We start from the raw sequence: 24,336 nt of genomic DNA, 5'->3' as shown, positions 1-24,336 counted from the left end.
CATGGGCAAGGGCAGGGCTGGAACCCTGCCCCTGACCTCTGCGCCTCCCCGTGGCGCACCCCCCCCATGCATGTGGGTAACCCCTACTTGTCTAGATCCACCACGCCCTTCTGAGAGCCTGCAATAACGGCTTGACCTGGGTCCTCAGTGCTCAGGGTGGTCACAGTGAGACAGTGAATTCCGCTCACGGAGGGTCAGGAGGCTCAGACCCTCCTGCCAGTACCCCCCACACCCCAGGCTAACTCTAGACACAGGCCTGAAGACACCCGCCCCCAGGAGCTGTATCTCCTTTAAGGAAAGAAGAGGCAGAAGAGGTCTTCTGGAAGTAATTTCAACCTCCCTGAGCAGATCCTGAGTTTGGGGCTGGGTGAGGACAGGCCATTTGGGGGACTCAGAGGCTTCCTCACGGTCAGTCCCTTGGCCTCCTCAAAGCTTGAGATCCAAACAGGGAGCCACCAATGTCATGACTGCCCTGGAGGAGGACTGTGGGCTCCCACTCTGCAAAGACAGGGAAGCTCGGTGAGGAGGCAGTTGGAGAAACAAGGCAATCAGGCCCCTAAAGCCTGGCATCACCCACGGATAGCGCAGCTTCTCGCCCGAGGGGGGGGAGACCTGGTAGCGCAGTTTCTCGCCCGAGGGGGACCTGGTGACCTTCCCTTAGACTCCCAAGGTCTGGCACATGGTAGGTGCTCAAAACGTAGTTGAATGAACAAATCCTAGATCAGAATTAGAAGGGACCCCAGAGCCCCTTGAGTCCAGGGTCTCTCAGCCCAGATCAGACTTCAGGGCAAGATACATTAAAAGCTTTATGGATGACCACTTATCCCAACCAGGGAGGGCTGGGTAATCTAGGCTGCCCAGCCGGCCCTCTCAGCAGTCAGGGTGGGCTCAGGAGAAGCTCACAGCAATAACAGCATGTCTCCCCAGCCTGTGGACCGGTGGCCCAGCCATCTCCTCTTACACATGCCAAAACTGAGGTCCAGAGAGGCTAGCCGACTAGCTCCAGGTTACGTCATGTAGGGGCCCCACTGAGTTAGAACCCAGGCTTCCCAGCTCCCAGCTCAGTGTCCTTTCCATCAGACCCTCTGCAGTGACAGGGCTCAGGAAGGCTACTTCTGCCCACTGGGGACTTGCACACCCCAGATGTTCCACATCTGGAGACATGGCCCAGCGCAGACACTCCCCCTGTCCAGCATCGCCCTGCCTGCTGCTATGACTGCCTCTACCTGCCCTTGCTCCCTCGAGGGCTGGCTAGCTGGAGAGGGGACCTCCCCAGTGCCCCTGTCTTCTACCCTCTCTGCAAGGAGCTGGACAGAAGAATTGGCCTAGTCTCCTAGGATTGGTCCCCTAAGTCAGCTCAGGGTGGGCTATGAGAGCAGAGGTGGAGAAAGGTGATGGAAGGTGACTGACCAAGGTTGGGTGGAGCTACCCCTACTTCTCTCAAGGCTTCGCCCTGGCCTGGAAAGCTGCTTCGCCCTGGCCTGGAAAGCTACAGGTCTGTCAGGCTGTGGTTGGGATCAGATAGGGAAGACCAGGGAGTGGAGGAGAAGCTGGGATCTCGCTGGAGAGGTCATTTCTGGCATAGGGAGGAGTCTTAAGGGGTCCTGAAACAGATGGAAGGCACTGGCTGCCATTTCCCTGGAACATGCCCTTGAGGTGCTCCCTGTTCCTTCCACATCTCCAAGGGCTCAATAAAGTGAACCCCAGGAGTGAGTCCCTTGGGAGTCACATTGTCGGCTTCCCTTCCCACAATGCTGTGCAAAGACCAGGGACTTGTGGTGCTGCCGCAACAGACACTGGGAACCAGACGAAGGAACTGCTGTGCCTTTCGAGAATCTGGGGCTCAGGAAGAATATATACAGAGAGGGGATAGGACAGGCCCTCCAGTTCTGGGAGCCTGGGTCCGAGGCCACTCTCTGGAGCCACTCCAGCATGAACTTCTTGCCAACAAAAACACTCCATGGTCCCCGCAACATCAAGGTCACCTGTGGGCATTTACTCCACTGTACACTGCCCCCAAGTCTGACTCATCTTTTGCCTCTTATGGGTGGTCCTGGCAGGCACTGGGTCCTCCAGATCCATCTTCCATGAGGATTTGGGGAATGGCCTCCAACAGACCCCCTTAGCATCCTCTCCCTGAATAATGGCCCCATGTGGATTCTGACATTAAGATCTACGCTGTCCCAGTGTAGACAAGAAAGGCTGGGGGGAGCCCCCGCAAAGCACAGCAAGGAGAACACGGGATACACCCCCAGCCAGTGTGGTGTCATTACTCTGATTTCTATGTCCATAGTGACATTATTTGGGGGAAAACCCCAAAAGACAAGCACTTGCCTGTAGAGTTCACGGGGCATGTCATTTACCTGTGAGGTGGGTGTGAGGAGGAACGTGGACAGAGCCACTGTCCTCAGGCACATCCCACCAAACCCACACACCATCCCGCAACCAGACAGACGGACGACGGAACAGATACTGTGGGGTCTACTTACGCCAGCGGTGACGCCCTGCCAAGCAGAGGAAAACCCAGCAGTGAGTGCATGTCCATCATGGGAGGGCGGGGGGAGGCGCATACACAAGGGAGCAGGGTTAGGATCAGAAATGAGTTATGGGGGAGTGGGGTGGATAAAAGAGGAAGAGAGAGAGAGACAAAAAGAAAACTGTCAGTGAGGAAGGAATCATGGAAATTAACAGCAGAAATGGAACACCTCATGGCAGACAAGGGCAGCTTTTACCCACTGGCACCACGACAGCATCAACCCAGCAGGGCTGAGTTAGAAGGAAAAGGAAGAATGTTGCTTCCCAGGCACGCAAGGGAGGGGAAAAGGAGGGGAGGGGAGGGGAAAGGAAGGAGAAGCCTAGATTAGATCAACAGTGCATCATGTTAAAAAAATATATCATGGGCGACCTAGAGGTAAAACCAAATGATTTGTAGTCTTTTCCCAAGGTGCAGAAAACATAAAGTTAGTGAACAGCAGCTCTTCCATTATCTTCCATTGTGCTTCCCTTTGGCCAATGCTACCACTTTTAAGAGCACACCAAGGACACACGTGGCAAACAAATGTTAACAGGAAATCCCCGTTAACTCTTTGGCTTAATCGGGCAGCCCTGTCTTCCTGGGTACACATGAGCAACAGTTGTGTTTTTAAACTTGCATGGTCATATTTTCTGCTTTGAACGATGGGATTAAGTAAGTCAACCCTGCCCAGAGAATTCCGCAAAGAATTGCAGACCTGAGCCTGGCGGGTTTGACTCACGGCTCCAGGGCAAGCAACCATCCACCCCCTGGTGGCGGGTTTGACTCACGGCTCCAGGGCAAGCAACCATCCACCCCCTAGTGGCCCGAAGGAAGTACTGCGCGCCTGAGAGGGCCAGGCTCCTTTTGACCAGGAGCGCCAGTAAGTCCACACCACGTCCCATCCTTTGGCCTCTTGAACCTGCACTTTATAACCTGCACACTCGTCATGGCCACGAGGGCTGGGCTCTACAAAGGCCAAACGCTATAGGAGTTCTCCGGGACTTTTGAACGCCTCTATCCCTCTTACAACATCTGTTTTTCCTAGTTTTGGAAAAAAGGACAACCATCATTTTAAGATTTCTTGCCTTCAATTGCTGGAGATCCTGACTCAGGGATAAGATGTTACCACAGAGATAATCAGTTCTGAAAGTCAATACTAACAGTATTTCCAAGTAGAATACAGTAAGGGACTCTGTGTGTGTGTGTGTGTGTGTGTGTGTGTGTGTGTGTGTGAAAGGAAGAGACACACAGAAACAGAAAAAGAGACAGAGAGATAGAGACAGAAAGAGAGACATACACAGAAGGAAAGAAATAGAAGAAACAGAGACTAAGAGAAACAGAGACAGAAAGAAATTCTGAAAGAGGCAGAGAGGTCCACATTAATGTTTGTACTATTACCCGTTTCATCCACAAATGATTTTCAGCCAACTCTTTCCCTACTCAGACCTCAAGTTCTTCAACCATTGCTAACAAGCAAAGTCAGGAACCAAGGATGTCCTAAGTCCCACCGCCCTGAGGCTGGGCTTCCCTGGGGCCAACAGGAGGAGGCGAGTGCTGGGTGCCCCCCAGCTCTGTGGCGGGGCTGACTGTCAACAGCACTGTGGATGGCTGGTCCGGAGGCCCCTTCCCAAACAAGAAACCCACTCATGAACCTGAATTGCCCTCATCATTGGAAGAACACAGCAACTTCCCCCCAAAGAATGGCTTAGTTGTGAGAAGCTGAGGTATCCAGAATGTGACCCTGGTTAACAGGATTCTAGAAGTCTCTTTCTAAACCAGCCCCCTCATGGAGCCTGGGAAAATGCAGAGGCTGTGAAAAGCACATGCTGCATTTCTCCATTTCTCCACCCTTCTCCTAAAGCTGACCATGAGATTGACTCTGAAGAGAGAACACCACGTTCTGGGAGGCCCGGGCGAAGGCTGGCTCTCCTGCAAGGGCTGTACCCTGGGAGGATCAAGACGATGGAGGACAGCTGGTCCCGATGCCCAAAGTCTCCGATGGCGCCCAGTGGCCCGGTGCCCTCCTCGGTGATGACGAGGCAGAGGCATCGAGCGCCAGTGGAGGAGGGGAGGCGCTTACCCACTGAAGTCACTGCCCTGGGCCTGGGCCTGCCCGGCGATGGCGTCCATGATGGCGTCCTGGGAGTACATGCTGATGGGCGTGTTGTACTGCGCGTGGATGATGGTGGCCTTGCCGCCCAGCCCCTTCACCTCGATGGGCTTGTGGGTCGACAGGGCGGAGTCCTTCAGGGCGCTGGGGTTGAACGGTTCCTGGTAGTCGGCGCTGGGGGAGGGGAGCATGGAGCAGGGGAGCGAGGGAGGGGGGTGGAAGGAGAGAAGGGGCAACGGGTGGTGTTACACGGCTCAAGGTGAGGGCTGGTGGTGTAGGGGTGTGGAGAGAGACCTCCCTAAGCCTGATCCCAGGAAGGCTACCCAAGTCCCCCCGACCGACGTGGGCGGGCTGGGTCTGGTCGGGAAAAAACTCTCACCCTCCCCAGAGCCCTTTGCGGAAGGTTCTTCTTGCCCGTCTCCGCTTTCCCAGATCCCTGGAGGCCCCGGCTCAGCCTGAGCTACCGCCCAGGGTCAGCAGGGGGCGCCAGGCATTGAAAGCTCTCTCACCACACCCGCAGGGAAGCAGAAACGGAAGGGGGTGCGGAGTGGCGGTTGGGATTAGGAGACAGGAGCTGGGCCACGCGTGAGAGGCAGCGGCAGCCCAAGCGGAGTCCAGAACGTCCAAAGGCAAAAAGCAGCCCCACTGGGCACCCGCAGGGATTCTGAGCTTGGTTCCTCCACGAAGGGACTCATCCTGGGTGGCCCGGGGCTCTGCTCCGCCAGCCTCTTCAGTGCATGTGCTTCTTCCTCGGAGCAGGGCTTCGGTGCTCAGGCGGCCCCGCCCCCATGTCCAACTTGCTGCGTGGCCCACCAGCTTCTACCCAGGGAGGCTTTTCCCTTCAACAGTCAAGCGTGCTCCCCAGGCAAAGACAAGGTCAGGTACAGCCCTTCCGAGTGGTCCGGCCGGGCGAGAAATGTCTTCAGGCTCTCCCGGAACCGGCGTCAGCACGCGCCCCACCCCCCGCCCACCGGAGCCAGCCTGCGGTCTAAGCAGTTGCAACAGCTAATCGGGAACACAATGGTCCGGGGCACCTGCCGGAGCCCCAGCGCCCTCCGCACTGCCTCCGCTCCATACTCACAGCTCCACGCACATGCAGGCTCACTCAGGGACACAAATGCACCCCCATTCACGCATGCACATACACGTCCACATGCCGCTGACACAGACGCACGCTGCCCAGTCCCCCAGACACGCGGTCGCATGCTGGGATATGCAGGCAAGCACACACACGTGCTTTCCTTTGATACTAACTTGGCTGGAGAGTTGGCTACCACCTGGGGGTGGGGGAGAGAAAAAGCAAAGAAAACAGGGCTATCAGAGTGAGGGTCCTGCCAGAGGGTTTGAGCGTAGGGACCTAGGGATGGTCCTCAGACTGGCCATAGTGGAGGCAGAGGCAGCCCAGACTGGCACTGGGTGAGGAGAGTGCAGAGTGAGGAGGGGGAAGAGCTCAGAGTCCCGATCACAACCGCTCAGTTTGGATCAGAGATGCCAGCTGCAGCGTAGGTTCACAGTACCTGAAGCTCTGCCAGGGAGAAAGGTTTTTTTTGTCCATCTTCATAGGTGCTCATTTACCATGTACATGAATCTCCTACATACACCTTGTCTGTAGACCCCGGCGAGGAAGCTGGAGATGGAGACTGGACTAGCGATGGCTGCTCCAGGAACACCTAAGGCCCCAGGTGCCTCCTGGCTGGACAGTAGCTCTGGACTTACCCTTGTTTAATGGGGGACAGCTCCAGGAGTTCTGTTCCCTGAGCAGGAGTTGCAGTGGTGCTGGGGTTTGTGTGCAGTGGGGTTTCACACAGCCCCGGGAGCATGCTCTCTTTCCCAGAGGAGGGTCAGGCAGCCCTGGACACTCCTCCCGGGGCACAGTAATAAGGGGTCTGTGCAGTTCCCAGTAACTGCCCTTAAAGGCCCTGTGGATGGGCAGTGAGGCAGGATGGAGGAGTGAGGAGGCTTGGGTGAAGTGCAGGTCCTGTATTGCAGGAAAACCGCCACAAAGGCAGCCCAGCTTGGACACTACAAAAGGGACCCCAACCTCACTCTTATCTGAGAGCCAGCCTCCTGGAGTATCATCTCCTTGAGGGAGGCATTGCCTGCATTATGTTTCTTTAAATGCAAATTCCTTGCAGTGGCAGACCCTTGTCAGAAACCTGAGGGGAGAAGAGTGCAGAAAGTGGTGTCCCTTTCCCCACACCCTGCCACTTTCCCATATCTGACTACTCTGGGCTCTGGCTGGGAGAGCCTGGGCCTCAGCTGGCCTGGCCCTGGTCACCCCTTGGCCATGACCCTGGGGATCCAGACCAAAGCCAGGGAGACCCCCCCATCCCCACCCCCACCAGTCCCAGGCGGCCCAACTCTGTCTCAGGGCTGATAAAATTCCCTCTGTCCTCCCAGGCTCAAAATAGCTGTAAGTGGAGCTATGTTAGGAAAGGGCCATCGCAGATCTCCAATTCCTTCTCCATTTTTGGCCAGTGCTGACAACTGCAGGATCAGCTCTTGCCCTGACCAGCCCACTGCCCCCTGTAGAGGGCAGTGCTGGCCTCAGGGGCTGCCTATGCCCTTCCCTGCCTAGGTAGCCATCTCCTTCTTTGGCATTGATTCCTGCCCCCTGCTTAGCTTCTGCCTGAGGACCCGGAGGCTGAGATGCCTGCAACAGACAGAGCTCAGAGAGGGGCAGCCAGGTCTTGGGGAGAATGAGACAAAGATGTAAAAACGCCCCGGGGACCCTCGCACCAACTGGCCTGAGGGACCCTGCCCTTCAGTACCAGCTCCAGAGAGGACAAGGATCAGGGGGCTGCAGGCCCGGCTGTTCTTTCGCCCCCTCTGCTCCTCTCCACTCCTCCCAAGGGCATACGAGCTGCCAAGGGATCACCTTGAAGCTACCCAGAGAGAGAGAGTATGGGAAGGAGCTTCCTTTTGCAGCCAGACAGGACAGAGTTCAAATCCTGACCCTACCTCTTCCTAGAGCTGTGACTCTGGACAAGTTACCCACCTGTCTTAGCCTCAGTCCCCTCATTCATAATACCGAGAGGGTGGTGCCCTCCACAGACTGAACAGAATCCTGAGTGTAAAGCCCTCAGCATGGATTAAGTGTGTGATGAACAGACATGGGGAGTAGCATTTGCCAACCCTGTCTCCTGTGAGGTGGTGGCCTCAACCCTCGGCTAGCCCAGGTCAGAGGCTCTGCCCTTCCTGCTGGGACCACAGCATCAGCCTTCACTTTGAATGAAGCACGCACCATATTCCCTCCCTAGCCCATCTTCCCTTTGAAGAAACTGTTGGACCCTGCTGCTCTGAGTGTCAAGTAATAATCTAACACTTGTCAGGTTCTGAGCAGCCCTTGTGCCAATGGGAGGGCTTGTCGGGAGTCGGGAGAAACAGGGGTGGGACAGGCAGGTAGGTCCCTGGCTCCATGCAGGGAGAAGTCAGACTGACCTGAGTGCCAGTCCTATCTACCACTCGTTAACTGTGTGACCTTGGGCAAATTCCTTGCTCTCTCTGGGTTTCTATTTTCCAGCTATAAAATGAGGGAATGATGCCCCCCTCTGAAGTTGCTGAGAGAGTTGTGTTAGATAAAGCATATGGAATGTTAACCAGCCCCCAGCCTCGACTGAGGCCTCTGTGAGGGAAGACCTTACCATCACTGCAGGTGGGCCCCATGGAAGTCCAGGTCCACCAGAGCATGACCTCCCTGCTGGGGGCCAGGCCCAAAGAGAACCAGGAAGAGCTATCAGCCCACCCAAGGCAGGAGAAGGAGTCCATTTCTACTCTGTCTTTCCCCGAGCTTTCTGGCAGAAGCCCCTTGCTGGAAAAAGCCTGGGGGTAGAAAGCTTTGCCATCTTGGGCCAGGGAAGCCAGGGTCCAAGTGCTCACACGGTAGAGCACCCAGCTTCACTCGGGATCCCAGAAAGAGCTATGGGATCTGGGGGAGCTGGGGATCCCCAGGGGAGCAGTGAACGGGCAGAGCACAGATACCATGTGCGGCTAGGTCAAAGGAAGGGTGTGGGCTTGGATCACACCGACCTGGACTGCAATGCTGACTCATTTGTGTACCTGTTGTGTGAGTCCAGGCGGTGATGGCAGGTAGCACGTAGTGAGTATGCCAGAACAGAGCTCAGCACTATGCACGTGTTATCTCCTTCAATCCTCCCCATAATCCTGAGATACGGACAGTCTCATGGAAGAGCCCTGAAACCCTAGCCACTGGGCCATATGCCTTGACTCAGCCTGCTTTGCCTCCAGCCCAGAGACGATTATACCAATTGCATGGGGCTATGGAAGAAGTTACAATGAGATAACAAACCTTCAGGACTTGGAAGCTAATATGTGCTCTGCTGGGAACCTCCCTCCCCTCAGCCCCTCCACAATGCCCACCCTAGCACTGGCTCTAGTTCTTTTAACTCCTGTGCTCCAAGAGTACCATTAACTAGACCTCGGGGAGCAGGGGGTGGCCTGCTGTTCTCCTGCAGGGCCCCTTTCTCCTCAGGGTCCTGCTCCCTTGCTTCCCCACCCTAGCCAGGGTCAGTCCTGCCAACCCACTCCCCTCACCCTATTGCCCAGTCTCTCTGTACCCAGCTCAGGTGCTCCCTCCTCCAGGCAGCCTTCCCAGACCACTGCCAGACCTAGAGAACTTGCTCTCCCACCTCTCAGGACTCCCAAAGGGGTGGCAACAAGCCTGTCCCTTTGCCCCAGAGTTCCTGGAGTTATTAGGCTTTGTCCTGTCTTGGTGGGTGACCTGATGTGAAAGTTTTGGGAGTCAGAGTCTCTTGTATTCAGGCCCAGCTTGGCCACTTAGTAGCTGGACAGCTGGACCTCGACTTAACCTTCTCTGAGCCTCAGTTTCCCTCTCTGCAAAATCCGACACATCGCCCCAGGTTGTGTAAAGCAATGATGGGCCCGGCTCATGGCAAATGTCAATAGGATAATTGATTTCACTGCTCCTAGCCTGCACTGCCTCATGGGCTTGGGGCTGGCCAGAATGAGGCCAGTTCCTCGCTCTGACTACCTGACCAGGCCTCTACGAGCACTGAGGACCCAGATGGCCCCTGACCACCAGTGGAGAGCTGTGAGCCCATTACCTACCCTCCTAGGAGTCCAGCACCTGAGGCCTTCCCTCGGAGGCTCATCTGATACATCTGAGCCATCTCCCTCAGGGTCTCTGCCGAGTACAGGCCAACGGGGTTGTTATACTGCCTTGGCTGCCTCGAACCCCGCGGGGCTTTCGGGCTTAGAGAGTCGAGGGCCCCCTCCAGGTTGACCTTGGCCCCCGGGCTGCCCCATGGAGGGCCAGCGTCAGAGGCCTCCATGTGTGAGGAGAAGACGGAGGTCTGAGAGAAGGAGGAGCTAAGGGTCTGCCCGAGCTCCAGGTTGCCTGGGGTGCCCGGGATGGCCCTCGCCTCGGGGTTGGGGCTGGGTGCTGCCAGGCTGCTGTTCGTGTCCAGAGCAGAGTCCTGGCCCGGGGCAGCACCATGCAGGGGAGAGAGAAGAGAGCAGTTAGAGGCCACGCCCATCCCAGCGCTTCTGCGTGAACCTGAAACAGAGGGGTTAGTGCGAGCGCCTAGCAGCCCACCACCCTGGAGCCTGCAGCCCACTGCACCGAGGTCAGGGTAGGGGGATACAAAGGACACCTGGAAGAGAAGGGTTTTGTCAAAAAGAGAGGGGTGAAGCTCCTGGCCCTGAAGCTGTCATCCACCTGGACAAAATGCAAAGCCCCACACAGAAAGCTAGGCCAAGCCAGCCTGCCGGCCGGGCTGGAAAAAAGGGGGTGTGGTCTCAGGGAATTGTGGGGAGACCCCTCCATCCTACACCTGTTCCCCCTTCCCCTGAATGGGGGCACCTGGTGAGCACAGCCCTGCCTCCTGCTCTGCTGACCCCACTCTGCAATGTCCCACATGGCCGGTGAGAGGGGGCCTTCTGGGCTGGTGGTGAACAGGCAGAGTAGAGGTGCAGAGGGGAAACTGAGGAAGGAGGGGGGTTGACATTTGCTTCCCTCAGTCTGCCTCTGCAGCTTCTCCCCAACAGCCCTCTGCCCATTTCCTCAATCTGTTACCCACCCCAGACCCCCCGTCATCTTCTTCTTGTCCCCTCTCCCCACCCTGCCCATCACCCACTCTGCCCCACTGGACAGGCAGGGTCAGTATGAGGTCCTGCAAGGAGGGGTGGAGAGTGGCGGGAGTGTGTAGTCCTGTAGGAGCGGTGGGGTAGGCCTCCCATGCTCTGGGTCCCTCAGGGTTGAGCTGCTTAGAGGGAGCTGGGAAGGGGCCTGGTACCTGCTGGCTGCACCAGCACTTCTGAGTGTGGTATAGGAGCGTGCAACTGGGAGGAGAAAGGGAAATGGGAGGGAGAGAGCCTGTGACACAGGAGAAACCCTGAGGGCCAGCAGGCCCCCCATGCCTGGGAGCTCCTCCTGGGGTGACCAGCTCAAACTGGGGCCTCGGCTTTCATGCCACGCTCACCCCCCTCCCCAGTGCCCTCAGGAGGATGAGGGTCAGAGCCTTCTGGACACTTGTCCCTACTTGGCTGAGAGAATGGTCCCTTTCCTGAAAACACCGCTGCCTAAGTGGATTTCCTGTCAGCCCGCCCATGAGGCCCAGGGTGTTGGCTAAGCACCCAGGCGGGCACCCCTACATGCAGCATTTTATGGGGCTTGAACGCTTCTCCCCAGGGGGTCTGCGCCACCTCCCCGGCATCAGCCGAGGCAGGGCAGGGCTGGGGCCGGGCTGATCCCCCCACCTTGCCAGAGTCAGGCCAGCCGAGGGTCAGGCAGGCAGACCAGGGGCTGCACTCCGGGAACCACGGCCCAGAGTGGAGCCTGCCACCCACAGTCAGCACCTACCTTTTGGTGGGGGATCACAGGCAGAGGGGACTGGATCGGGGGCGCTGTCGTGGAGATGAGAATGGGACGCTTTGACCTGGAAAAACCAGAAATGAAGACAGTTGCCATTGGGTCCAGGAGCTCCTGCCTGAGAAGGACTGGAGAGGGGAGAACATCCGGAACCCAGGGAGCCAGGGCAGAGGACCTGGGTGTCCCCTGGGCCTGACCAGCATGGAGAAGTCATGGCTCTGGGGTACTTTGCAGCCACGGGCCTCTGCTAGGTCTCAGGGAGGCTGCCTGTGCACAGAGGAAGCAGGGAAGACCCTGGCTTCCAGGCCCGGCTGCCCACATACCAGCAGCACCGTTATCCACCCTCTCTGAGGCTCATCTGTAAAGTGAGGCACAGACATGGCAGGTGCTTGATGACTTGGGCCTGTCCTTCTTCTGGTCCAGAGGCTGTCCTCACTTCCCTGTGCGGTCCGGTAGCACAAGGCTGGTTCCATGCTGGACAGCTCCTCTCCCAGGCCCTTGGTGCCCACACCCAACCTCTGCCCCCTGCTCTGGAGAGCTCCCACCTACTTCTGCAGTGTGAGACTCAGGTTGTAGCTGGCAGACTTGATCTTGTTCTGGGCCTCCAGGTGGGTCATGGTATCTGTGTTGATGCCGTCAATGGCCACCACAAGGTCACCCGGGCTGAGCTGGGACTGGGCGGCCTTGCTGCCCGGTGTGATCTGAGAGGGTAGCAGATGGGAGGTGAACATAAGAAGGGTGACCTGAGGATGGACCTGTCCTCAGGGAAGAATCACCAGGGATCATCCAGTAGAGGCTTGCCATTTTGTCTTTCATTCACTATGACCACCAAGCCTGCTTCCTTTTCCTGGCACAGAGCTACCGCATTTCCTGGTGCTTTGTATCTGAGCGCAGCCATGAGATTAGCTCTGAAATCAATGCACACCACTTCCAGGCCTGCCCCTAGCAACCATCTTGCCATCCTGCACTCTCTCTGCTTGTCAGCTGACTGGATGCAGAGGACCCAGAGGAGGACAGCCAAGCCACTGTCTGTGAGGGACCTGGATCATGGAGTCACTGCTTGGAGGGGAGATGACTAAGGAGCACTGAATTGGATGTTGCATGAATGAGGAATAAACTTCCACCGTGCTAAGAGAACTGGGGGTTGTTTTTTACACCAATTAGCCTACTATAACATCTGCACCTTGAAAACCCATGGCACACTTTCCAGGCTCCAGAAGGATTCAGCAGCTAAGACTCAGCACCACCGTAGAGATGCTGCCAGGCCAGTAGGCCGGCCAAACGCACCCTCACAAAAGCATCCTAGTGTAAGTGTGTCGTACTCTACTGTGGCAGGTGTGCAGAGAGGGCTGGCAGGGCTGTCGGGCCTGCTTGCGGGAGCAAGGTCAGCTGGGACATGCAGCTCAGTGCTTTGTGGTTGGCTTCATATTTCCCGAAGGGGAGGTACAGATGTGGAGGCCAGTTCCCAAATCTTGCACTCTAGTGACATTACAGAATGCTAGAGTCTGGGGGCCCTACCCCCAGTGTGATCACATAGAATGCCATGGATATGCCACCCCACCAACCCCCCCATGCAATGTCTGGAAGACCACACTCCCAGTGACCACACTCCCAGTGACATGCACAATGCCAAATTCTGCATGTCCAGCCCCCAGTAATAGCACCCTGAATGCCATGGTGGCCTCCTATACAGTGACATCCCATGAAATGCGGAATTCTGGAAGGCCTAGTGACATCATCTAAAATAGCTTGCGGGCCGGCCCCTAGTGACATTACACGGAGCGTGGTGAAGCTTCATCCCTAAAGGCGTCTCATGGGATGTCGTGGAGACTTTGGCTGCACCCACTCCTGACATCACACAGAATGATTTTATAACCTGACCCCCACGACACAATGTGGAAGCACGCTGTGACATCACATGGGGTGCCGGGCAGGGCTTGCCTCCAGTGACATCATAGGAAAGAGGAGCCCCTGGGAGTCACCCCCCACTGAGCTGTGCCTAGAGGGTGTCCCTTGGCTTTTCCTCCCCAACATGCCCACCAGCCAGTCCTCCTGGCTTCTCTGGGCACATCCCAGTCACCTTCCTGGCTATGCCCCAAGGACAAGGCTGGCTCCTAATGCTGGCAGAAGCCATTTTCTGGCCCAGGCTTGGGGACCATCCTAGAAGGAGCCCAAAGAGGTCCTGGGGACAGTCCCATACCCTGGGTGCCAGGCCTCGGTGGGCCTCTGGCCAGATTCTGGGCTCTCAGACATGGATGGAAACTTCCTGCCAGGCCCCTCGGAGGGAACTCTCATCGTAACCAGAGCCCTGCAGTCACCAGCCTCCAGCCCATTCCCAGACAGGCTCTACAGGGTGGGCCAGGAACCATGTGTGTTAACCCAGTGATTATAGCAAGACCAGGAGAACTCTTGCCAGTTGCCGTTGACCCGCCATTTCAGACCCAGGAACTATGGTACCTTCTTAAACACTGGCCACCTTGTGCCCTGAGCAGCCTCCCCACCGCCCCTGGAATCTGCTGGGATGAGGCCAGGACAATAAACAAATGCCTTGATTGTCAGGAAGCCACATTGTCTGGTTTGCCAAGCCCCACCTACTCTCCAGGCTCCCGTAGGGGTATCTTGGAAGCGCTCGGGCCATCTCAAAACACACGTCGCCCTTATCCCCAAATCAATGGCCGTACAGAGCCTCTACTAGTGACAGGAGTGTGTTGTTTCCTTTGATTTAAGCGGTTAAGCAAAGGGTAAAAAACGACAACAAAGAAAAGCAAAACACTTTCTAGGCTGAGAGGGGACTCCTGAGGGCAAACTGAGTTGCCCAGCCAGGCCTGTCCTGCAAGAAAATCACCTTTCCCTACACCTTCTAGCTTCATGTTCAGGCCTCTGCTCTTCCAGGTATTTTATTGTAAACACCTTCAAACACAGTAAGGCAGAACTAATTCTACAGGGAGCACCCGAATACCCACCACCGAGGTTCTACTGTAGCATTTCACTCAACTTGCTGGTCAAGTGTCCATCCCTCTCTCCATCCATCAATCCATATTATGTTTGAAGCATTTCAGAGAAAGTAGCAGACGCCAGTATGCTCCCGTTCAGGGTGAATCGTGCAATGCCTCTGCTGTCTTAGTGGATTGCCCACAGGGTTTCCCCACAGCAGGACACCCCCATGCCAGGGCTTCCCGACCCAGGGCTCCCCCAGATGCTTCTAAGCATCCACAGAGAAGGGGGCCATCAGCCTGCAGCAGGGACCTCCCAGGCAGGACAGCCACAGACCCCAGACAGAGGGGAGGGCCTCATGCCTGCAGAGGTGACCAGAGCTGTGTCCAGGAGATCATGGGTTAAGTGTGAACAAGGACACCAGAATGACATCCAAGAGAGGCTGGGGCCAGATCAGCTAGGGCAAACCACGGGGCCATCTGGAATGCCCTCCCTTCCAGGCTGCCTTGAGGACTTATTTCTCCCTCAGGCATGGGTTAGCTAACATCATACCTTCCCACAGGGCTCCCACCTTCCCCTTGCCTGGCCCTGGCTGGCTCCCCTTCACCCTCAGGTATAGACTGAGATGATCCTTTTCCCAGGGAAGAGCCCAGGCTCCCCCAGGCTTGGTCAACAGCCAAACCCCCTGAGGAATTTGCCACCAAGCTGGCTCCAGCCTGCCCCTGGCGCCTCTCCTTGCACCTGTGTGTGCTCGTCAGGGCTCAGCTGGCCTGACCTTTGGCTGCCCTGAGCAGGGTTCAAGACCCCTCGGGCTGGTGGGGTGGAGGATGCTATAATCCTCTCGTAGAGAGGTGCTCTGCTAGCTCTGCCCAGGTCTCCCTAGAGAAGGAGGCAGGGACCCTAAGGAAGCTGCCCCTCAGCTCTGGCCAAGGGCCGTCAGATCCCTCCTCGCTCTGCAGGAGCAGCCTGCGTGGCAGAAGGGTGTGGCCACACTTGAACACTTGCCCAGAGCCCAGGGCTTGTGAAGCGTGCAGTCCAGGTGTGAGGTACCCATGTACCTCTTGTCTGACTCCCTAGCCCCCTCCCTCTGCTTTCCTTGTCCCAGAAAAGACCCAAAGCTCCTAAATCCTTGGAGGATTTCTTTTTCTTTTCTTTAAAGTCTTTCTAGCCCCTCTGTAGCATTTGAAAAATTCTTTGTAATGATTGTTTCATTCCCATTTCACTTTTCACCTTTTCTAGCCACCAGCCACCTCTCCACAGGGAACCCAGCCATGGGCAGAGCTCCAGGACCGAGGTCCTGTCTCGGAAGCCCTTAAGGCAGGCTGTAGGTGTTTGGGGGCCAAGATGGCCACTTAGCCCACCCTCCTTGCTGGGCCATGGTTTAGGGCACCCCAGAGGAGGCACAGGGATAGCCGGTGCCAGGGAGCAGTTGTGGCCCCCATGACCGTCGGGTGCCTTGGGGGGAAGCAGTAGAGCAAAGACCACGGACTGTAGTCTGAGCCAGACCTGAGGTTGCAGTGCCAACCTCCATGACCTCTGCGTAAAGACAGCCATGATGCCTTTCTCCCGGGATTGTGGAGAGGATTTCATCATTAAATAGGGCATTATACAAAGACAGTGCAGAGCTGAGACAATTTCAGGGAAGCTCCCAACCGAGGAGGTGCAAGTGCTGTCCCTGACCCCTTCCCCTGGGAGGTGCCAGGGGTTGGAGTCTGGGAGGCTGCAGCCCCTGCCTCCAGAGGACACAAGATCGGGGGCTGGCAGAGGGTGGTGTGCGAAGGGCCAGCCCTGACCGATCAGCCCTGAGCCAACGTCCTGTCCCTAGAGGGGCCTGAGCATCAGCTGGAGGGGAGAGAAGTTCTGTCCACGGTCCCAGGGAAGCAAGGCACCGGCTGGGGCTCAGGCACACGCATGCCCTTGGCTCCCATTTCCCTCGCTCCCTGGCAGCAGAGGGGGCCACTGGGCTCCGCAGAAGGTCCCGGCCATCACTCCTAGTGCTTAAAGGCAGACAGGTCCCCGACTTCCTTTCCCTCTAGACCTGCCAGCGTAGGTGCGGCAAGGGATGGGAGCCAAGGGCAGGCAATGAGTGGGTGCTGTGGGCTGTGCAGCTTCCAGCACCTCCTCCTGACCTTCCCAGGCTGACGTCCCAGGGGATTTCCAGGGAGCCCTAAGTGCATTTTACATTGTGTGATTAAATTACTGTCATGCCATGCTCTGTTCCCTTCCCATCTGGCCTCCCCTGGGGCCTTGCTCCATCCCTTGCCCTCTCACTGGAAGCTTCTGTCTTCCCATGGCCCCTCTCTCCAGCCCCACCCTGGCTGATAAGAAAGCCAGAGTCTTATCTGTGCTCAAAAAGCCTCTCCTTACACAGAGGACTTTTAGGGCGGTGAAAATACTCTCTGTGATACTATAATGGTGGATACATGTCATAATACATTGGTTCAAAACCATAGAACGTACACACCAAGCATGAACGCTAACGTAAGCTATGGGCTCTGGGTAGTAATGGTGTGCCAGTGCAGTTTCATCAGTTATAACAAATGTACACTCTGGAGGGGGACGTTGGTGATGCGGGAGGCTGTGCATGCATGGGGGCAGAGGGGTTATGAGAAATCCCTTTATCTTCCTCTCAATGTTGCGGTGAACCTAAAACTGCTCTCAAAAAGTTGTCTTGGAAAAAAAAGCCTTAGCTGCTCCAGCTGGCTCCTGCCCTGTTTCTCTCCCTTTCTTCACCACCAGGCATTTCCAAGAAGTGACCAGCAGGCCTGGCCTCTACAGTCTCCCATCCCTCTCACATCAGCCATCTGACTTTGGCCCCCACCACTCCACACATACCAATGACTTCCCTGTGCCAAAGCCAGGGGTCACTGGCCCCCTCTCTAGCTGACCACACCCTTCCCTGGCCTTCTGAGTCTCTTTCTTCTCCTCTTGTCCCCCAGTTCTAGGTCCTGGATGGCAAAGTCTGCTTCATGCCACTTAGAATGGTTCCTGGGAAGAGGTGGATCCTGGCTTCAAAGGGGTGGAGAAGCTGTGTTTGGGAATGGAAGGGCCCTGGGTGGGGGCCTTTCAATCATGGCTAGCCCCTGGACAAGAGGGAGATTCAGGGAACTGGGGAGATATCTCCCAGGCAGGACAGCTGCCCCAGCAGGCCCAGCAGACATCACCCAGGAAGCCCTGCCCTCTTCGCACTTGCTGCCGTCTCACAACGTCTTCAGCCCAAGGAGCCCCCGGGGGCCTGCCAGTGAAGTTGCTCTTGTCCTATGTCCCGGCCCAGGACCCCAGAAGGCCCTCTCCCCAGGACCCAGCCAGCCTCATGCCCACTCACTTCAGGGACCTCCCGGGGTCAGGAACAGCTCTGTGCACCGGGGAGAAGAAGCATGCTGGGAGAGGGCCTGGCCTGGGAACCTCTAAGGATGTATTCCCCAGCGGTGGGCCACTGTCTGGTTATCTTCCCCACTCGTTCATTCGGGAGCCAGCCCTGCAGCAGCCCTCCAGAGGCTTGCCTGACCTTCAGCATGGCTATAAACACTTGCTGTCAGCACTGCTAGGCGCTGCCCAAGAAACAGCACCACGGCCTCAAAATTCCAGGAATCACCAGTGCAGCTGCCCCAGAAAAATCTCAGCCTGTCCCCCTTCCCCTCTCGGGGACCCTCTGTCCTCTGTGTCGCCACCATAGCCAGGAGAGTCTGACAAATACTGGAACCGAGAACAGCAAAGGGGCAGAGGTGAGCCTGCTGGGCCTGTGGGTAAGGCCGTAAGGAGTGGAGGCCTTGGAGCAGAAAGGCAGGACCCCCCTGGGCCCAGGCTCAGTTTCACCACTCCCCCATCCTCACAAGCAGCCCATGTGGAAAAATAGGTGTATATTCATAAGTGCACATTAGAAAGAACTCTCACGTGTACTTTTACCGACGTACCATCCCCATTTTACAGATGAGAAAACTGAGGCTGAGCAGGTGAACTGACTTTTCTAAGGTGACACAGCTGTGAGTACCAGAGCCAAACAAAAGCATACGTCGCTGCCATAAAATCAAGGGCTGCAACTCGTGCGCCAAGAGGCAAGGCCCCAGACAGTGGCCCTGGCCTCAGGCCTAGCTGCCCCGCCAGGGGTGGGGGCTGGGCCTTTGGAACTGTTCCCTCTTGGCTGCTCCCACCCCTTCCCCACTTCCTGGAGGACTGGCTGGGATTGGGGGAGGGTGGGGGTGGGAGGGCGGCTCATGTTGCAGGCCCAGCCACACCTGTCCAAGATAAATAAAGGCATTTCCCCTCCACCCTCCGAGTCTCCCTCCTGAGCCCATTTCTCTGTGGGTCCTCAGGCTGAGACCCACCGAAGGGAGGACTTGAGGGGCTGTTACTGCCCCAAGGTTGATTCTGTGGGGCTGGTGGGCAGGGTGGGGTGGGTACAGGAGCTACCACCCAGGCTGCACGTGGCCAGCCTTCTTACAGGAGGAGCTGTGGCATACAGGGGACGGCCCCACGCAGTGCTTTTCTACTAGCCCCTAGCCAGAGGGTGAGGAAGCAGGCATGGGGTTACCAAGGTCACAGGAGCGCATGAGCAAGTTGGAGCCTCAGTTTGCCCGGCTCTGAAGTGAGATGCCAATCCCAGACCTGCCTGCCTGACCACCTGCCTCAAGGTTACAGTGCGTGTGCCCAGGGGTGCCGGCCCCTGCTGAGAACGAGCCGGCCCCGCCTTTGCGAGTCCCCCCACCACAATACGTCACTACTGCCCTGTTGCAAAGACTCAGGCCAGGACATCTACTGCCCCTCTGTGGGAAGCAGGTCAGGGCTGCAGTGGAAATAGGATTCTTCCAGAGAGCTCTGGCCTTGCATCCCCTTAGGGGAGAAGTTCCTGGTGCAGAAGGACCTGGAGCGCCCCAGCAGGAAATACCACAGCCCTGTTGGGAGGGCAGGGCTAGTGCCCCGAGGCCTGCCTGGCCAGCAATGCTGAGCCTGGGACGCCGGAGCCCAGGGTATCAGCAGCACACCAGAGGACTTATCAAGAAGCTCCAAGCCCTGGGAAGGCCCCAGCACCCAGTCCAGCTGGTTCCATGGCCTCAGTGATTTGGGGGCACGCCTCTGAAGGGAATTGAGAGACCCATCCCCTGATGCCCTGCCTGAGCTGCGGGTTCTATTTTTAAAAGTCCCCCCTAGTCATTGGCTCTAGTACATCCCAATACACCCCCTGCCTACAGTGAGGACATTCTTCCTGCTGTCTGTCTAGCTTAAGGCCTCTGTGCTGCAATTTAAGCCCTGGGCTGGCTGGGGCCAGGTGGCGCATAGACCCCGGATGAGGTCATCGGCTATCCTGGGTGCCACTGAGCCAGGAGGCTAATTTCCACCAGGTGGAGGCCTTGAGGATAGTGGGGCTGGGGGAGATCTAGGCTCAGTCCCAGGCGTGGGAAGCTGGTGGACCCATGAGAGTGACGGTGGAGGGTCCTGCCTTGTACAGGGAGGAGACCTGTAACCAGGGGTGTGGGGAGCTGTGCAGGGTCCTGGGGGCAGAGGGGGTGTGTCTGCTGGGGCTCAAATGCCCCTGTGTCACCATATCATCAGACTGAGTGTGTAAGTCTATGGGTGCCCTTCTAATATGGCACCCTGGGGTTTCCAGGGCAGTGGGTCTGGAGACTCAGGTTGGAATAAGCCAGACCTCCCTCAGGATGGCGGCCAAGGCCTTCTTCCTGGACTAGAGCCAGGCCAGCACCCCAGAGGAGTTGTGAGGCTGTTGTGAGGCTATTGCTGTCGTGAGGCTCCCATAACACCCCTGAGTGGAGCTTTCCATCTTAGGGTCCCCCCAGGTGTCCACATTTGGTTGCATAGCCAGGACTGTGCCTCCAGTGGGGACATTGGCTCCCTGCCCCCTCTGCCAAGCACCTTTCAGGCCTTCCCTGGCTGCCTACCTCAGTGCCTCCCCACCACCCTCCCCGTCCCACCCTCAGGCCCAAGACAAGTCTCCATGCCCTGGAAAAGAAACTGTCTCCCTGTCTCCAGGTGAGCAGTGACCCAGACACCCCTGCCCATCCATCACCCTCCAGTGACAGCCTGGGGCCTCAGCCTGCCCCCTTGTGCCCACACCAGCACTGCTGGGGCTCAGTCTCAGCATACCCCACCAGGCAGGGGTTGTGATTGCCCTGGCACATTTCACAGTCCACCCTGAGCCTTGGGGCCTTCAGCGCCCCTCTGCTGGACTTCCCTTTACTTGATAAGTGTTGCCTGAGCACCTACTATGTCCTAGGTACTGGTCTAGGTGCCAGGGACACAGCAGTGTTTAAAACAAAGTCCCTTCTCACAGACCGCTTCCTCTCAAGCAGATCTAGCTTCTTGCTTCTCTGTACTTCAGTGTCTCCAGCTGGGCAATAGAGTTACTCAGACAATCTCCAAAGATCTGTGACCTTCCCATCAGGCAGTGCCATTCCCTGATCACAGACACTGCAGAACACACAGGCCATTTCCCCAGGTGAGCATGGCGAACCAGACTTGAGACAGGCAGGCAGAGCAGCTGTAGGTGAATGGCTAGGGCCTCCAGCAAGCGAGGAAGGCCCAGCTCCACAAAGCCAGCCAGTGTGAGGTCCCACAGCAGCCCCAGGAAGGCGGGGGTAGAAGGCGACTGTTATCTCAGGTCTGGGATGGAGTGGATGCAGGAGACCGGTTACCAGCGCAGCCCAGCTCCGAGCCCTGATAGCAGGGCAGCCGAGGTCAGCAGTCTGCACATCTAAGCATCTACCCGCCTGTCGCCTGGCCTCCATGCTAGGAGCGCTCTTGCCCCAGAGCCGCTGCCCACCTCCAGGCTTGGGTGGTACCCTGAGCCCACCCTCCCGGAGAAAGGCTTAGGAAGGCCCTGTACTTTCTGTCCACCTGCCTGCCTGGCCTGCAAACTTGGCATCTCTTTCTCTGCTCAAAACACCAGCCGCTTGCCCATGTTTCATGCTCATAATAGGCCAGCCGACGAGTGTGGGCAACAGCTGTGGCCAAGACCAGGGGCCTGCGGCCGGCAGTATCCAGTTGGGTCCAGTCCCACCCCCAGACCAGGAAAGTGTGCTCTGCTTTCCAAGAGCCTCAGGGAGGACAGACAGATGGAGGGATGGACGCACACACCCTCCTTTGAGCGTGCCCCGCCCCTGTGGGTTCTAGGCCGTGGGCCGTGCACACTCACCCGGGATATGGTGAGTGGCATGTTGAAGTCCTTGCCCCCCTGCAGACGGAAACCCCAGGGCCCAGGCCCGGTCAGGGTCACGCTGTAAGACATGCTGGTGCTGACAGCGGCGGCCTCTGCGGATGAAGGGAGAAGAGTAGAGTGAGAGGACCCTCACGCACCCTGCCTCCCCAGCCCGTACCTCGGCCCCTGCCCCCGACCCCCCGGCCTTGCCTGCTCCGTCCCTTTCTGCCTGGCCGGGCTGTGTGCAGCTCCTGAGAGGCTCCTAAGAATAGCTGGGAACGAATGCCATCGACACTGATATCTGCCCTCTGCTGCTCCCATAAATGGACTGTAACCCTACACTGTGCCCGCCCGCCCTCGGCCTCCCAGCGGGTCCACTGTGACTCACAAGGCTAATATAGCCCCTGGGGAGGGGTGTCCGGCACCCAGCACCCCCCAGGGGGCAGGAGAGGGGCCTGGCCAGGGTAGTGATAATGCTCTGCCCCCCTGCTCTCTTCTCCTTGCTCCCTCCACCCTCTGGAGAGCCCAGACTGCCCAGCTGCCCTCTCTGCCTGGCTGTACCCACCCCCTTGCCCAGAAAACCGTGGCTGAGCTCCCTTGGCCAGGGGCTTTGTGACTTGGGTCTTTGCTGCCCTGTGTTCTCTGGTGAGGACACTGAAGTTGCCTCTTATCCTTATGGTGGCCCAAGATAAGGGACAACTTCAGGGCCCAGAGTTGTCCAACCATAAAAACAATCATCATAATAGCAGCAGCTCTGGGCATGGCCAAGCTCAGCTCTGGACCCTCCACGCCTTTATCTCCTCAGATCCTGAGAGGCTGCCACTTGTCCCGCTCAGAGAGGTTAAGTAACTTCCCCAAGGTCACACAGGTAGTAGACCCAAGCCATACTGGAGTCTGAGCTCATTCCTATGGGGACTCGTGCCAGATAACGGGCTGCCGGTGGTGGCAGGCACCTCCTGATACCCAAAGCTGGCAGTGGGGGCCCCCTGCTTGCACCCTCAGCGCAGGGTCTGAAAGCAGGTCTGGGGCAGGCCCCCACCCTCCAGACCCTCTGGGGCCCAGCAGTTATTCCTGGCTCTCCTGTCTCATTTGTGCTCTGAAAACTTGACAGCAGCATGGAAAGCTCCAGCTGCCAGCGTTGCATGCCAGGCCCCCGTGCCCTTTGCACCGGAATGGCAGGGGGCAGGGAGGAGAGGAGGAGAGGCCATTTGCTCAGCTGCTGGGACAAGGGGCCAGAAGGGGCCGGGAGGGGAAAATGCGTGTGTTGTGGTCAGTCCATAACCCAGAGACAGTATGTTCTGGATGGGGGCCTAGGCCCCTCGGGACTCCTGCCACTGTGGTCTTTGAGCCAAGATACCTCCAGAAGCCCTTTCTCAGAAGAGACCTCAGGCTCTGTGTGGTCTGGGGGTAGATCAAGGCCCACACTGCTCAGGAAACTGAGGCTCAGGGAAGGCAACTGGGCCCTCTGTTCTCTGCCCTCCTGGAGGGCTCTGGCCTGAGCTGGGCCCTGAGGACTCAGTACTGGCCTGGGTGTGAGAAATTTCCCAGCTGCCAACACCCCACCTCAAACTCTGGGCCTAGCACATACAACATGCATGACAAGAAGGAGTCCCCACTTCACAGGGGCGTTTGGTAACTTGCCCAAGGTCACAGAAATATCAAGTGGAAAAGCCAGGGAGGGACCTGTGTTCTTTCCCCCACTTCACCACCTCCTCTGCCCTGTGTCATGCAGCCCAGCTGTCCTGCCTTCCTAGGTCTGGCCCGGGAGGCCAGCAGCTCATGGCCAGCACCGTGACCTCCCCCATCCCATCCCCTGCCCCTCCCCCAGGCCCCACCCCATCCATCCCTGACTCCAGCTTTATCTCCTCTCCAGGGGAGGAGGGTGTTTGTCCTGCCAGGCTGGTGAGGATCCAGCAGCAGTGCATGACCAGTGTGGGGAAAGGAAGGAGCTGATCCTGCACAGGGATGGGGAACCCTGGGCTAGGGTGTACCTGGAGCTGCAGGCTCTTTCTCTGGACTCAAGCACCCGCCTGATGCCTGATGCTGCCTCCGGCGAAAGGGAGGGGTAGCAAGAAGGATGCTCTTAAAGGGGAAGGCCAGCCTCCCTCCATCTGCCTCCCCTGGGAGATCCAAAGCCAGCCAGAGAGCAGCTGGTACTCACAAGCCGGGCGTGAGCTGCTTCCCAGTAACAGCAGCTCATCGGGGAGCAGGGATGGGGGCAAGCCTGGTCTTTGCCCCTCCTCCACTCTGCTCCCTGCAGTTTGAGATGGGATTTTAGGAGTGAAAGTCATGAGGTGGGGGACAGAGGGAGAGGAGGAAGAGAGGCTGCTGTCGGCATCAGAGGCCAGGCCTTGGGTCTCTCTCCCACGGTGGCACCAATAGGTAGAGACTGTGCTTGTCGGAGACCTTCTCCGCTTTTTATTTTTCTACATCCTGCCAGAGCCACACACCCTGGGGTGAATTAGACACTGATTTGAAACAATCCATAGGTGCAGTGAGTGCACTCGTGCACCTGGTGCGCATGCAAATATGTACACACAGGAGAGTGTGCCCGAAAATGCACATGTGCAGAAGAGGGTGGTCCATGGTGGAAATAGCACTCTGGGGGGAAAGCCAGAGGTGAGTAACGGGTTCCAGCGAGTGAAGGTCTGTGTTCTGGGCCGCGAGAGGGCCTGGGTGCCCACTCTTCAGGCTGAGCCTGGGGCACAGGCTCTTGAGCTGAGAAGTGGGTGCAGACCACTTTGCAGAGCAGGAGTTTTGCAGTACAGGGCCGCGAA

General features: G+C 57.5%; 1 protein-coding gene across 7 annotated transcripts in view; it reads right to left on the bottom strand.

Moving 5' to 3' along the window:
- Positions 1–23,589, bottom strand: part of LDB3 (LIM domain binding 3) — a 60,442-nt gene extending 36,853 nt beyond the window's left edge. Inside the window, exons 1-6 of one of the 7 annotated variants that reach the window (XM_029201155.1) lie at positions 23,551–23,589; positions 21,557–21,672; positions 12,025–12,176; positions 11,467–11,542; positions 5,880–5,902; positions 4,596–4,799 (exon numbers count right to left, since the gene is read on the bottom strand). In XM_029201155.1, the coding sequence (XP_029056988.1) occupies positions 4,596–4,799; positions 5,880–5,902; positions 11,467–11,542; positions 12,025–12,176; positions 21,557–21,649 (548 nt within the window). In that variant the 5' untranslated portion in view covers positions 21,650–21,672; positions 23,551–23,589. Of the gene's footprint in view, positions 1–4,595; positions 4,800–5,879; positions 5,903–9,713; positions 10,082–11,466; positions 11,543–12,024; positions 12,177–21,556; positions 21,673–21,769; positions 21,830–23,550 lie in introns of those variants that run through there. The other 6 variants (XM_029201153.1, XM_029201156.1, XM_029201154.1 and 3 more) reach the window with 6 other exon arrangements.
- Positions 23,590–24,336: the final 747 nt, after the last annotated feature.

This window comes from Monodon monoceros, unplaced genomic scaffold (genome assembly GCF_005190385.1).
Source record: "Monodon monoceros isolate NGI ecotype Baffin Bay Population unplaced genomic scaffold, NGI_Narwhal_1 Super_Scaffold_4, whole genome shotgun sequence".
Classification (NCBI taxonomy): domain Eukaryota; kingdom Metazoa; phylum Chordata; class Mammalia; order Artiodactyla; family Monodontidae; genus Monodon; species Monodon monoceros.
The sequence above is the reverse complement of the archived record's forward strand: the minus strand, read 5'-3'. Positions and strand labels throughout refer to the sequence as shown.